The 15,478-nt window shown below is 53.7% G+C and overlaps 1 protein-coding gene across 3 annotated transcripts in view; it reads left to right on the top strand.

Moving 5' to 3' along the window:
- Nucleotides 1–15,478, top strand: part of GABBR2 (gamma-aminobutyric acid type B receptor subunit 2) — a 330,747-nt gene that overhangs the window by 167,762 nt on the left and 147,507 nt on the right. For all 3 annotated transcript variants that reach the window (XM_070251235.1, XM_023629734.2, XM_070251236.1), the window contains 2 exons: nt 1,074–1,175; nt 13,521–13,586. In XM_070251235.1, coding sequence (XP_070107336.1) covers nt 1,074–1,175; nt 13,521–13,586 — 168 coding nt within the window. The remainder of the gene's footprint in view (nt 1–1,073; nt 1,176–13,520; nt 13,587–15,478) is intronic.

The raw sequence follows: 15,478 nt of genomic DNA, 5'->3' as shown, positions 1-15,478 counted from the left end.
GAAGAGCTTTTAAGGATCATCTTCTCTTAAAGAGGAAGAAACTGAAGACTCGAGAGAGGGAGGGTCACACAGAGGCTGAGGTCATGAGCAAGTCAGTGATGGAGCAGGACCTGGAACCTGGGTCCCCCAATTCCAACCCACTTCTTTCTACCAAAACACACAGTCCAGTTTCCATAGCTTTATGTCAGAGGGTGCACAGCCATGGCCATGGGCCAGATACAGACTTCGGATTTATTTAGTTTGATCCTTACTCTGTTGTTTTAATTCGAAATAGTATCAACATTTTAAAATGTAGGGGGTCTTATATTTTAAAAATCTAGAATTCTGATTTCTCCCCCCAAAATCAGAAGGTCTGGTGACTCTGGACTAACATTCTGGCACAACATGATTGGAGCTGAGCAGCAGCTGCCACCTTACATGGGGCATGTGGTTGCCAATCTGCCACAGCCCCCACCACTCCCTAATATCCTTCCGCACAGGCTGTTTCACTCCTGGTTGGTCCTGGTGAACACTGGAGTTTGCAGCCCTCTGCTTTCCAAGCACATACACATTGGTTATTCTGTGTGTCGGCAGATGTGTGGTTATGTTTAATGTCACAGGCTGCTTCCATACTTGCTTACTCTTTCCTCTATTCTGCATTGGCAATCTGAATGTCTTGGGTCTTTCTTCACCCTAGAAGCAAAATAATATTGCAAGTAAATAATGCAAAATATAAACAGATGTATTTGAACAGTCTCGCTTGCAGACAGCGTGATGTGGAGGAGAAGTGCCAGCATGAAAACCCAGAGACATGGATGCTCATCTGGACTCTCCTGGGAAATTCCTGGGCAACTTCAGCCCGCCCCTTCACCGTCTGGCTTCCTCGTGCCCGTGCACCAAGTGTAGGGTGGGACTGGGGGGTCCTTAAGGTCAAACGGGGTGCTCTAGTTTATAATGAAGAAAAACCCGCTCCTTTCGCCTTGTGGTGGAGAAAATCACCTTGCCCATTTGAGCCCCTTCCTGGAGCCGACCCCTCTGAACCGCCCCCCTGTGCCCACCAGCACAGCCACCCTCTGTTTTCTCTTTGCTGACAGGTGAGGAACGACCTGACCGGGGTTCTGTACGGTGAGGACATCGAGATTTCAGACACCGAGAGCTTCTCCAATGATCCCTGCACCAGTGTCAAAAAGCTTAAGGTAGGTGCAGCTGGCCACGGCCTGGAGGACAGACGGACACCACACTCCTGGGGCTCCCCAATGCCCGGTGGTGGAGGAGCCTCAGGTTCCCTCCGTTTCGTTTCATCCTGGGCACCTCAGATGGGGGAGAAGCTCCCGGGAGCTGGCTTCCCCCGGCTTTCCTGGCCGAAGGTCTGATTGCCAGGTGCCAGCCATGGAGAGCTTACTCGGCGATTCTGTATTTCTCAGCCGGGCCTGAGAGGCAAGCAGGGCAGCAGTGAAGAGGCTGGGAGGGAGGCACTGTCTTGCCCAGAGCCACAGCAAGGGAGTACTGGTGTTGGGACTGAAAGCCCGCCTCTGACCCGGCCCCCAGTGACACTCACTGCAGGGACAGAAAGAACCAACTAGAAGTTTGCCCAGGTGTAAGTGGTCTCTAACTGCCGTTCATCTGTTCATTCCGCAAACTCTCTCACACACCTGGCTTGTGCCAGACCTTCTCCTGGGCTCACAGACACCGTCAGGCCTGCCCTCGTCCTCAGGCCACCCTCAGCTGGTGAGGAAGCCAGACACCTCTCTGTGGAAACGGGAACAGAGGGGCCTGGGAACAAAGGGAGGAAGTGACTCATCCTGCCCACCCGGGGAGAGGGTTCAGACAAGGCACCAGAGAAGGGACAGCATTTGAGCCCAGCCAGCCGTGGAGGAGGAGCAGGACCGACACCTGCAGAAGCCAAACAGGGAAGGTGGAGTGAAGGCAGAAGGCTGGGGCAGCCACGCTCACTGGCTCTCGGGATTGCAGGAGGTCCACAGGGGCTGGAGTGTTGCAGGTGGGGAAGATGCTGAGGCTGGAAAGAGAGTTTGGAGTCAGTTTCCAGGAGTCTTGAATGCCGAGCCAGGAGGTTTGATCTCTTACCCCGAGGGCAGTGGGGGGCTTCTGGGGGGTTATAAGCAAGTACAGGCAGTGACGGCTGTCACCTCCTCTTTCACTCTCTTCCATTCCGTCACGCCCACATTGGAACTCGTTGGCATGGAGACTCCAGATGCCAACTGCATGTGTCCCTTCTATCTTGGGCGGTCCCCGGCTACACCCGTCAGAGCAGGTGGTAATTCAGAGCTCTAGTCTTCCAAAGCCCTCAGTTCACAGATGGGGAGACTGAGGCCCAGAGACACGGAGCAAGGGAAGCAGAGCACCAGTTGTCCATCACCTGCTGGGGAGCAGACACGGCACCTGCAGGTCACAGTTCAGCCCAGGAACCTCTGCAGATGAGGAAACAGTAGGCAGGGAGGGCGTGCGGGCAGCCAGGTGGCAGCTCTGCCCAAGCTGTGCCCGCAGGCTGGGTGTGGCCAAGAGGACTGGAGGGGTGGCGTGCCCGCACTGCAGGGAGCAGCCGGGGCGGGGCCGGGGCTGCAGGAGGCGCCTGGTGCTGCGCTGACATTCTCCTGCCAAACGCAGTGCCTCCCCGGGGTGGGCACTTGAAATAGCTTGCGCACCTCAGCGGCTTTAAAGTTTCATGAGCCTTTGTGTGTGGAGCAGAAGCACTAGCTGAGAGTGGGCAAGAAACGGGTGCTCTGCTCATCGCCCGCCAGCTCCAGGAGAAGCGAGAGTGGTATCAGCGATGAGGAAGGTGGCAGCGGTCTTTCCAGCGTGTTCACCGAGGGCCAGGCCCCCAGGCAGAGCCCGTGACCTTCCCTTGCTCATTCCATCCTCCCCAAAGCCCTTGGACGGAGGGAGTTTTTGTAACCCCATTTCACGGATGGGGAACTTGAGGCTCGAAGAGGTTCGGGAGCTCACCCCAAGTCACCCAGCTGGAAGGCGGTGGGTGGAATTCAAACCTGGATCTGGGTGACGCCGCCAGGGTCCGCTTCTCCACGCCCCACACAGCTGCGGTGCTGAGAGAGGGTTCCAGCGTCACAGAAGCGCTGGAGAGCAGAGCCAAGGACAGCATGCTCCGTCTATTGGCAAAGGATTCCCTCTGCGTGGGGCGCTTTTCCCCCAGAACCCGTGGGGCTCCTTCTGGCGCCTTCTAGTCTTTGCTCAGTCCTCCCCTTTCCCCAGAGGGCTTCCCTGAATGCTTTATTTAAAATTTGAATTTAAAACTTAAAACTCCCCCTTTCTGCTGATTTCCTCCACTTCACTGATGGACATCTGTACTTTTTCCTGGGGCTACCATAGAAAGTACCACACTCTAGGTAGCTTAAAACAACGGAAATTTATTCGCTCATGTTCTGGAGGCTGGAAACTCAAGGTCAGGGAGTGGCAAGGCCATGCTGTCCAGAAGGCTCGGGGCTCCTCTGGGCCTTTCTCTCAGCTTCTGGTGTTGCTGGCAATCCTTGGCGTCCCTTGGCTTACATCTCCGTGACTCCAATCTCTGCCTCAAATGGCAGTTTCTCCCTTTCTCTTCACATCGTCTTCTTATTAGGACACTAGTCACATTGGATTCAGAGCCCACCCTACTCCAGTGTGACCTCATCTTAACTGGTTACATCTGCAACGAGCCCATTGTCAAATGAGGTCACATTCTGAGGTATTGGGAGTTAGGATTTCAACCTATCTTTAGAGGACAAAATTCAGCTCCTAACAATATCTGACCTGCTGTTCACCTTGCCTGGTTGTTTATCATCTGTCTCCCCCCGCTAGGATGAAGCTCTAGGAGGCAGCAGTTTCTGTCTGTCTTGGTCACTGTTTTATTCCCCATCACCTGGAACCAAGCCTAATTTGCTTTACAAATTTGTTGAGTGCTTGTGTGTAAATGAAATACCAAGTCTGGAGAGACACCCGACAGAGGACACAAGAATAAAATACTCGGGAACAAAGAAAAGTAACTTCTGGAAAGCTCAGAGAAAAAGCAAATCTCTGGTTTGCTGTGGGATGAGATAGAGAAGGAGGTACAGAGGACAAGGAAGAGAACTAAATAGCAGAATTAAAATCTGCAGTGGGGGCAGTAGAGAGCAGGGTGAATGCCAAGGGAAATAAAAATCGATAATATGGAGGAGAAACCTGAGATGCTTCCCCAGAATTCAGAGGAAATGGTCAAAGAGATCAATCTAATGAGAGGAGAGAGAACAGTTACGGAGACTGGAGGAGGGAGATCCTAAGGGAAAACCAGGCCAAGAGGAACACAACCAGAAGCAAAGACAGAATAGGACCCGAGTAGCAACAAGCACACCCGGAACCCGGATCTCGCTTTCCAACACCATTCTCCATGACAAGGAACCACGGCTCCTTGGAGAAATGGCCGACTCTAGGACTGGGACCGGAGATATACAAGATGAGCCTGGAGCCTCGTGTAGTGCCAGAAAGTAAGGAAGGGCTCAAAGCACCGCCACCACGCGCTGATGGGTGTGTCAGAGCGGCAGAGCAGCCAACTGAGAGAGCTCCCAATGGCCAAAGCCGGGACGCTGGAGCAATGAAGGTAGCATTGGCTTATGACCCAAAGTACAAAATAAATATCCATGAGCCCATACTGATGTGAATGATTGACTAGATAAATGGCAGAGGATAGACAAATCTATGCCAAAGAATTCCAACTAATTTATGTAGATATTTCACGCTCAAAGAGGTGGAACAGAACTACCCACTTTGTTAAGTGACTTCCTTCCAAAGGCTACAGTATGAAAAGGGGGAAAAAATAGGAACCTTACAGTGGAAAAACCTGAGAAAACACGACCTCAGGCAGGTGACCGAGGTCAACCTCCACAGCGATGAGTCGTGTTGACGGGATGCACCCTGCGTGTGATGTGACGACAAGGGCACTTTACTTGGTGGTCTTCCTCCCCAGAGCCCCTAACCCCAGTCTAACCACGAGGAAAACACGAGGCAAGTTCTAGTTGAAGGCCCTTCCACAGAACGGCTGACCAGCACTCCTCAGAACCACCCAGGGCTCCAGAAGCAAGGAGCGTCCAGGCCAAAAGGAACCTGCAGACACACGACGGCTAAATGTGCTGTGGTATCCTAGGCGGGATCCAGGAACAGAAAAGGACATTAGAGAAGAACACTAAGGAAATCTGAACAAAGTATGAGCTTTAGCTAATAACAACGAACCAACACCGATTCATTAATCGTAACAAATGTGCCTACAACATAAGACCTTGATAAGACGGGAAGCTGGGGGAGGGGCATAAAGGAATGCGCTACACTATCTTTGCAATTTTTCTGCAAATCTAAACCTATTCTAAAATAAGAAGTTTATTTTAAAAGAAAAACCAGAGACAAACTTCAGTGGGCTCAAGAGAGACCTACTAAATTGGACCATATGAAATTGCCAATATTCCAGCATTTCAGAACTACAAAATCAACAGTTTCATAAGGAAATGTGCAGACTGGCTGACCTTTCCACATTCTAGCAGAATTGGTGAAAAGAGAGTCATACCCAGACACATTGTGGCAAAGGTTTTGAAATACGAACATAAAGGGGAAAATCTACAAGTATCTAGGCCAGAAAAAAACAAATTCCCCACAAAGGTGCACAAACCAGGCCACCCGACTCCTCTGCAGCCTTCGATCCCAGAGACAATGGAGCCACTGGGAGACGTGAGGTACCAGCCAGGTTCCCTTCTTGAAGTTAATCCTTGAAGTTGTATGTCAGCCAGCCAAGAGCGACGGTGAACTTCATAGCTGAGGTCATGACAGAAACGGCTGAGCAGGGACCACAAGAACCCGTGGAAAGAGAACTAAGTCTAAATAATTGTTAGAAAAGTGTGTATAGAAGCAAAAATTCATTTTGAAAGCAAATGTGCATATAGATATAGTGCAAAAATAGACACTGCAATAACAATAATTGAGATATAAAAATCCAAACTCTATTAACAGACCCAAAGTGGGTGAGTTGAAAAAAAATTGGTGCTAACCTCCTTGTCTAAAGTAGAAGAAGAACTCAGTAGAGACCATGTTGCTCATGAGTTTCATAGTTAGAAAAATACTAGCTCAAGAAGGCTTTAAATATCTTAATGGTAAATAAACCATAATGCAAACAGGACCTGAAGCTTCTGAAACAGAAGATAAAAGCCTAGAAAATCTAGTCCACGTATCTAAAACCAGAAAGCATAAAATATAATTGCAGACCAAATACAGCCATGCGCCGCATAGTGACTTACTGGTCAGGGACGGGCTGTGTGTACAGCAGTGGCTCCGTGAGATTCGCACCAGACGGCCTAGGTGTGTAGCAGGCTGTGCCATCTAGCTGTGTGTAAGTACACGCCATGACGTTCACACAACAACATCGCAGAATGACACATCTCTTAGCATGTATCCCCGTCATTAAGCGATGTGTGACTACACGTGTAGTCATTCCGACCATAAATTCATACAGGCCGGACTCCCTATTGAAAGGCAAAGATTTCAGACTATAAGCTGTTTACAGCAGACAACAGAAAGATCAAAGGTCAAAGGTTGGGCAAAGATAGACCAAGCAAACCAAACTGAAGCAAGAATCCCAGGGTTCGTGTTCCACCAAAGAGACTTCAAGATCCAGGCGTTACAGGTTGCAGGGTGAAGGAGAGGCGTTTTCTACAGATAAGGGTACGATGCACCGTGAGAACACCCTCATGGAGCACTGCTGCTCAAATCGCATCTCACCGGAACATGGAAGGGCTGTTAAAATGCAGAGGAGAACTGACAGAAGCACGGTAGCATTGGGAGCCCTGACATCTTTCTCAGTCTTGGACAGACCACCCAGGAGAAAATAAGCAGAACAAGAGGAACTGAATAATAACTAATCAGGCTGATTTAGCAGGTATGTGTCCAAGTTCGTCTAAAGAGAGTCAGGAAATAAAGCCAGCTCTGTGTGAGGAAGACCCCAGGCCTTCAAGCTCATTCCAACAGGGGCTTTTAGCCTTAAGTGTCGCCAGGCTGGGCTGAGAGGCCACTCCAGGCAGGGGCTGCCCCGGGATGTCCATGGTGCTCGCACCGAAGCACTGGGCCCTGTGGGGAGAGCTCCAGGCTTCACATGTCCGCTCTGGCCCCTGCAGTTGCTCTGTCTGCCTTCCCCAGAGCAGCCCCCCACCCATCATTTGGGATTCAGATTCCAGGAGAATCTCCCCATTTTATAAATCAGCTGATTAGCAACGTTACTTCCCTCTTGCCCTGTCACACAGCAGCTTCGAAGAGTCCGGGCACTGGGACATGGGCACCTTTGGGGCCAGCACTCTGCCTGTCACAGGAAGACCACGAGGATAGGCCCTGAGGTGGACTGTTCCCCTTGCTCCAGGGGAGCGTCCTAGTGGGCACTGCCTGCTGCCCCGGCCTGCCTGGCACTTCGTTGATCTGAGCACCCCGAGGGTCCACAGAGCTGCAGAATATGCATGCTGCGTCTCCCCGGCCGGCCAGCGTTGCTCAGAGACACGAAAAGGAGCAACATTATTTTTATCTGCAGACAAACATAGATATGTTATTGGAATGCTAAATATACGTGAATTTTCAAGATAAAATAATAAAGTTTAAAGAAATGCAGTGCTTCGCCCATGGGATGCTATGGACTGTTCGTCTTCAGTCCCTTCCTTAAGGGTATGTGTCTCCTGCTTCTCTACCTCAAGGGACGTTTCTGGTGAGGAAAGAGAAAAAGCCTAAGAAAGACGAATTTGGGCTAAGTAAAAGAGAATACCCATTCTGGGCATGGAATCGGTCTGTCAGAGGCGGGCCGGACTTTAGGAAACATCTCGGCTGACTCTGTGGGGTTCCCCCAGCTCTCACAGCCAGAGAGACGGGGCAGGAGCGGGCCCAGGCGGGCCTCCAGCCCCTTCCGCAGGGCCCACTGGCCCAGGTCAGGCCACCTCCCAGTCCACTTCAGGACCAGGTCCCAACAGCTCGGCCGCCTGAGGGCTCGTACCGCCTCTGCCTTTTCTGCAACACTGAACACGGTTTCATTGGATTTTTCAGCGGCTGTGAGGTAGACAGAGAGGGTCTGTGGGGCTGGGCCCCTGAGAAACGGGAAGAGATTGAATGTGGGCCGAGACTGATGCACGGGCAGCAGGAGATGCCGTGTTACCCAGAGGTCAGTGTCAGGGTTGACCTTGACCTTCTAGCAGGACCCACACTCCTGCCACAGGGGAGGCAGGACAGGGTGCCCTTCAGCTTTCCTGCTCCTTGAAATGCACGCCGCCTATTTTAATGCCCAGGATTACATTCTCACTCCAGTCTTTTCACTGCAAAGTCTACACGACTCTTCTCTGTGAGTCGTTGCTGCAAACCGAGGCTGAGCCCCAGCAGCTCAGGCCAGTGGGGCTGGCTCTCCCAGCCTGGGAAGTGATCTAGGGGTGAGCGGACCCAGCTGGGGTCGAGGCCAGGGCCACCACTTCCTACCCTTGTGATCTGGCGTCTTAGGTTGAACTCCATGGAACAGAGCCTGAGATAGTTGTGAAAGTGATGTATTGGGAGTGTGCAGGAGGAGAGGAGGGAAGAAGGAAAAGGCAAGAGGGGAGCTGGCCAGAATGCCATGGGGCTGAGGACCAGTCCGCCTGGCCCCACAGGGGCTCTGCAGCCCACCCGCCCCACAGAGCTGGACTGCCTTCCGGCAAGGGGGCTGGAGCTCTCTACGTGTGTGAGTCAGTCACTGGCCGCTTCGGGTGCAGGACACAGCATGGCCTCCTGGGACCAGGAAGCCCCCTTAGCTGAGGGCAGTTCTCCAGAGAAGGGGCGAGCTGTTGGCAGGCACCCTCACTGCACTGGGATGGGTGCGCCAGCCCCAAGGAGGGGACCAGGGAAGACCGACCGCATCTGCTACACCTGGGAAAGTTTCTTAATTCTCTTGGCCTCAGTTTTCTTATGAAACTTTCCAGAGTGGGCACAACAGCGCCCACCCCCCAGCATGGGCTGACGTCCCGCTTAGCACGACAGCTAGAAAGAGCTCGGGGATTATTTATTTTGACTCTGCTGGGATCTCCTACAAACTGGAGTCATTCACCAGTTCTCTGAATTGGGTCATCCTTCGTAAGCGTCACTTTTTGTGTGTGTGATTTTAGCTCCTTTAAAGGAGATAAGTGGGTTCTACACACGGCAGGAGAGGGCTCAGGCAGGAGGAAGGACATCGCCAGGTTCAGGCATCACTGCCTCCTCTCCGCAGATAGTGGTGGTCCTCTGCCTCACGCATCCTGCTTCTGTTGTGTGGGGTCTGGCTTTGGGCTGCACCCCCCTGTCCCGGCTCCCACTCCATGCTCTTTCTTTCCATTTGTGCGCTCCCTGTGGGCGTGGCCTCTTGAGGGTGTGAACACAGGTCTCCACCACGACTACAACCTTCGATCCAGCCGTCTGCGAAGCGCTCATTTGTCCCACCTCTGCTTTCACTCCAGACGGCCCTGTGGAGCTGAGGCCACGGCAGGGCATGGGGTTTCCAAGACCTGCCCTCTGCCATGTGCCAGCTTCTCCCTCTGTCACATCGCAGCTCCACTGTGTCACTCTCACCCTCAGGGACATTCGTGCTCCCCCCTCCCAGTACTCCTTAAACTGCCCCCAGCCCTTCCGACCACACAGGGAGGTGGGCGCTTGGCCCCAGGGCCACTTGTCAACCCAGAGCTCCTCCTTCCACTCTCTGGACTTTCAGGAAAAGATACAAGTCACGCAACACTGAAAAGTGTGATTCTGGAACTTTTCTGAGAGCGTGCGTATGCTAGAAACTCTTAAGATTCCCTAAATCCAAAACCATCCCCCACCCCCAAATCTTCCAATAATTGCTGCTCCCGAGGGAAAATCAGGTACGTCCATGCTGTTCATGCTCTCAGGATACTCCTCAGGCCCCAGGTGCACATACCCCATTTTGACAGGCACCTCAAACTCTTCATACTGCTCTCAAGGCCCCACCGAGGAGACAGGCCCGTCGCCCCCTCCTTGTCCTCTCCCCACCCCGGATTCCAGTCTCCAGCTGCCCTGGGTGGGGCTCGTCCTCCCCCCTCCCAGGCTGTGCAGTGTCTTGGCACCTCTTCCGCACCATCTCGAGTCACAGTGGGTGTGACCAGCTCCCTGCATCCAGCACAACCTTGCTCTGGATAAGATCTTCTCTGGGGCCCTCAGAATGTTGGGGGGCACCAAAGTGAGGACGCTGATTCTAGGGTGCTGTGCCGTCTTGGGGAAAGCCTTTTCTCTCTCTGGGAAGGGGTTAACTAGATCAGTGATCCCTTGGGCCCCATCCAATCCTAACAATCTGGGAGCACAGAATCAAGCAGTTCATGCAACTTGGTTGTCATGGCAACGGAGACACTGAATGGTCCAGAAGAGGTAGAGCTGGTTATTTATCTGTCAGCAGGTGGTCAGCCATGACGATGCGGGTGTCTCCATCCATTCAAGAAGCGGGCATGGTGAACCCACCCAGTGCCTAGGCCCTAGGCTAGCAGGATATTAGCGCAATGATGGTGCCTGCTGCTGAGTAACCGGTGCGGGCCAGGCTGTGTGCTTGGCGCTTCCCACAGCATTCATTCACTTAATCATGCAGTCAACACCTATTTATCCATATATGTGTCATGTCCTGTCCTTCTGAGCTGGGGACCCAGAGAGGAATCAAGTTACCCTCAGGCCAGTGGGGAAGACAGACGAGTAAGCAGACGTGGACTATGAGAGGGGGAAGCCCAGAGTGCTCTGGGCCCACAGAGGAGCAAATGGCCACCAAGCCTGTTGGGGCAGAGAGATGGCTTCTGGGTGTTGGGGTGCCTGAGCCGAGGCAGGAAAGGGGAGAAGCAGAGCAAGCAGGGTGGGAGGGGAGGGCATTCCGGATGGATGAGCTTGCAGAAAGAAAGAAGGCACAGAGCGAGACGCTGAAGGAAGGAAGGAAAGAAGAAGGGAAGGAGGGAAGTGACGGCAGGCCTGTTGTGAAGAGCAGCAGTAGCTCATTCTCGCTGCCGTGGAGGAGTGAGCAATGTGGCTAGAGTGGGCAGGAGTCAGCTGGTAAAGAGTCTGGAATGCGCTCAGGAGCTCAGAGTTTGGTCTGTAACGCTCAGGGAGCCATGGAAAGGTTTACACGATCACATCTGAATCTTGGAGTGGTCGCTTGGTCTGCTCTGTGGAGTCTGGGGTGCATGGGGGCCAGAGTGAAGGAAGGGATGCAGCTGCCAGGCTGCTGCTCACCAAGTAGGGAATGATGGTGGCCAAACCCAGGGCAGTGGGGCTGGAAAGATGGGGACGATTCAGGAGCTAGTGAGCAGACAGCACCAGCAGGTCCCGGTCATGCTTGGAGGAAGGAGAGGATGAATGTCAAGGTGACTCCCGTCTTCCCGCCTGGGTGAGCGGGAGCTCGGCGGCACCATTCTAGAGACAGACAGCACAGCAGGAGAAGGGGCTCGTTGGGAAAGGTGACGGATCCAGCTTGGGACATGCTGAGCTTGAGGGGCCTGGGAGAATCCCAGTGGAGGTGTCCAGTGGGCAGCTGGAGAGGAGTCTGGGCTGGGGAGAGAGTTGTGGGAGTCCACAGCACACAGGGAGTTGTGGTGGGGTCATGAATGAGGCTACCTGGGGGCGTGACGCGGGCACAGAGCTAGGGGCAGAACTCATGGAACCCCAGCATTTAGCAATGGGCAGAAAGATGAGAGCTGATCTGGAGTCTGAGCAGAAGTGAGCAGGAGGGAGGAGGGAGCCAGGAGCCAGGAGAGAGCATCTCGGAGGCCAATGGGTCGGTTTCATTATTGCGAATCCTACAACCGCCCAGCAAGGTAGGTGGGATTATCCAAATTACAGAGATGAGGAGGTTGAGGCTGCAGGAGATTAAGACCAGAGTTGTCCTGGGATTTGAATCAAGGCTCCCTGACTGCAAGATCCAATAAGCTGTTTCTACTCTGCCGTGTTTAGTAACATAGGACTTGGCACAAAGTAGGTACTCAATAAACGTTTGATGGCTGGCTGGCTGGATGGATATGGATAGATGAATACTGTTCACAACAAGAAATGCTACGAGATCTCAGCAAACAAGCAGAAGGGCCTGGGGTGTCCTGGGAGCGTGTCCACAGAATGGAAGCGGCTTGGGACTTTTGATAGCGTTGCAGACGTGGCGACAAAGGCTTGCCTCCCTTCAGCCGCTCTGTTAGTGACCTCTTACAGTCCTTTCAGAGCAAGTTTTCTTTTTCTTCTTTCCATTCTTGCTTGCAAACGAAGGATGATTTTAGAATCCAAGCCTTTTTTATTTTGCTTAAATACAGATGAGGAAAATGGCCTCCCAGTCAGCACTTTCCAGTTTTGAAAGATGCTAAAAACTGATCTTTAAAGACTTGTTTCTCTTCTTTGTGCATCAAAGGGCCTGAGGCTTGTGAGGGAGGAGGGGATGGCCAGCAGGGAGGTGGCACCACCTGCGGGAGGCTGAGCCTCACGCCGAGGGCTGGAAGGGCTTGGGGTGGGGGACAGGCACGCAGGCCAGGGCCTGGCTGCTCTCCTGGGCTGCCCGGCACATCCTCCTTCAGTTTGTTCTCTATGGGGTAGGGCCCAGCCTGGATCCCCATCCCCTAGAAAGCGACCAAGAGCCCCTTACCCTGACCCAGGAGGGAGCCTCAGGCAGACGTTCAGTAAATGTTTGTTGAATGAATAAACGAGTCACGAGAGCTGTTGTACAACATACACCTATTAACCACATTGAGATAATAAGATAGTAAATAACCATTTATTGAGCTTTTGAATATAGATTTTCCTCTGAAATAAAGATGGGCAGGGGAAGGTTATAAAATCTGACTACTCACTAGCACTTCCTGGGCACTTACTACGGGCCAGGAACTGAGTTAAGCACTTTAGGAGGATTATCTCATTTAGCCCTCCCAGCAACCCTGTAAGGTCGATACTACCATAATCTCCATTTTGCAGATGAGAAAATTGAGGCTAAATGGAAAAAGGAGCCACCTGAGGCCACCCGAGGCTTGTTGGTGGGGCTGAGATTTGAACACAGCTCAGGACTCAAAGAGACTCTGAAGCTTCCTCATTGGGAAGCTGGTGGGCTTCAGGAATGTAGAAAAGTCTAAATACCGGGGGGAGGGGCTTGGCTGCGACACCTCCCCTGGGGACCTTGGAAGCTCCTTTCTCTCCTCTGGCCTCAGTTTCCCTACAGGTAAGGTGAGGAAGAAGATTAGACGCTGTCTCGCGTCTGCAGGGTCTGCCCGCCCTCTTGGAGGGAAGCAGGGAGATGCCAGGGCCCTCGGAGCTGCCAGCTGCAGCCTCAGCCCCGGGCACCCTATCCCAGGGCTCGCCCAGGAGACGGGGGCCCGCGGCAGGAGCTGAGGGCGAGCTGGCCCAGAGAGGGCCAGGGAGTCCAGGTGGCCCGGGGCGGGCTGGGTTCTGCCCTACCACCCTGCGCAGGCAGAGCTCTCGTCTGGGGAGCCCAGGGTCCTCGAATGTTCTCTGCCGATGGCCTCGAGCCCTCTGGGGCGTGCCCATCCTCGCTCTCCTTCACACCCATGTCCTTCTGTCCACAGGGCAACGACGTGCGCATCATCCTCGGCCAGTTTGACCAGAACATGGCGGCAAAAGTGTTCTGTTGTGTAAGTACGACTGTGGTCGTGTCACTCATCGTGTCACTCCTGTCTTGGGGACGTGCATGCAGTTTTTCTGGACTCCTGCTCCGCGTCTGCTCTGTGATGGGGTAGGATGGCTGGGGGCGGCGGGGCTGGAGTGGAAGTGTCATTCTCACAGTCTGTCCTCCTCCGAGGGGGCACGACCTCAGGCTCAGGACAGTGCAGACATGGGAGGCGCAGGCCCTTGGTTTACCAAGCCCACCGTCCGCCCCGCTGCGTGAGCCCTGGCGGCTGAGTCTCAGTCCCCTCGCTGAGCTGCGCTTCACAGAGGCCTGCTCCGTGCGCCAGAGGGGGACGCCAGACCCCCAGCGAGCCCCTGCCTGTGAGCAGGGCCAGAGTCTCTGGTGTAGAACAAACTTGCAGCTCTTCAGTCTCCACCTCGAGTCCTTCACATTGTCTGAAGTGTGATAGGCGACAGAGTCCTTTTTTATATCCTTTTTTTTTAATGCTTTTTTCGTGAGGAAGATTGGCCCTGAGCTAACTTCTGTTGCCAATCTTCCTCCTTTTTTTTTCTTTCTCCCAAAAAACCCCCAGTACATAGTTGTATATTCTAGCTGTAGATCCTTCTAGCTGTGCCATGTGGGACACCACCTCAGCATGGCCTGATGAGCGGTGCCATGTCCACGCCCAGGATCCGAACCTGTGAACCCCGAGCCGCCGAAGCGGAGCGCGCAAACTTAACCACTCGGCCACGGGGCCGGGCCCTTTACCTCATCTCATTTCATCTTTTCTCTAACCATGTGGAGCAGCTGTCGCTATCCCACTTTACAGACGAAGAGACAGAGGCCCCGAGGGAGTAAGGGGCTTTCCAGGCCCTGGGCGGTTTGTGGTGGAGGCTCTGTTCCCGCTCCCCTCACCCCCACCCCCTCGGGTCTTCTGCACACGGTGCTCTCACCCGGGTGCATGTAAGAGCTCTCCCGCAGGCTCGCGGTCTTTCCGTGCTCACGCCCTGGCCCCCCGTCCTGCCCCCCAGGCCAGGAAAAGGGCGAAGGGAATGAGGGTCCAGGTGGGTGAGTCGCTGCCTGCCCACGAGCTCCTCCTCTTAGACTGAGGTCACTCTGGGTGGAGTCTTTAGTGCCAGGCTCCAGGCCTCCGTTCCCTTTGACCTTTCGTCAGTGACTTGGATGAGGTTATAAGAAGCAGGCTGGCAGGTACTTGAGAAGTTGTGAGCTATGTCGGATGACAGAGCCAGGCTGCAAAGAACTTTAGCAGGCTGGGTGTCTAAGTCCAAGAAGATGGAGTCCAATGGTGCTAATGTGAGGTTCTATCAGGACACTCGAGCTGCCCGTGTCCACGGCACTGAGGAGTGCTGTGTGTTTACCCCAAGAAAGACTTCGGGCTTGGGTTACCCTCAAGGTCCCTGTGAGTCACCAGTGTGAGCACAGGCGTCAGGAGCCGAGGTGTCCTGGGGCTGCATGTCCGTGGGAGAGACGCCGCCTGGGGCGCCCTTTCAGGAGGGCTGCAGGAACTGACCAGGAGAGAGGAGAGAGTGCTGGAAGCCACTGTCACTCGGGGACAGTTCCTCCTGAAGGCCAGGGGCCATGTGAGCACCGTCGGACCATCTCTCGATTTGCCAGGAGGAGGGCAGGCTGCGAGGCCGTGCTTCAGGAGCCAGCCGATGAGCTCAGCGCCCAGCACGCAGTCCACTGGGCTTGAGCTGCGTTTGACCTTGTTATTGGCACTTTCTGAGGCTCGGTTTTCTCATCTGTAAAGTGTGGATAGGAGTACCACCTGACTCAGGACTGTGGTGAAGGCTAGATGAGCAAAGAGGCCCCACAGCCTGATGGATGGCGGCCCGAAGGAAACGTCAGCATCCTTTCCTGTCAGTGGATGTCCCGTCTCCCGGGTCTGTGGATGGA

Source organism: Equus caballus, chromosome 25 (genome assembly GCF_041296265.1).
Source record: "Equus caballus isolate H_3958 breed thoroughbred chromosome 25, TB-T2T, whole genome shotgun sequence".
Taxonomy (NCBI): domain Eukaryota; kingdom Metazoa; phylum Chordata; class Mammalia; order Perissodactyla; family Equidae; genus Equus; species Equus caballus.
The sequence above is the reverse complement of the archived record's forward strand: the minus strand, read 5'-3'. Positions and strand labels throughout refer to the sequence as shown.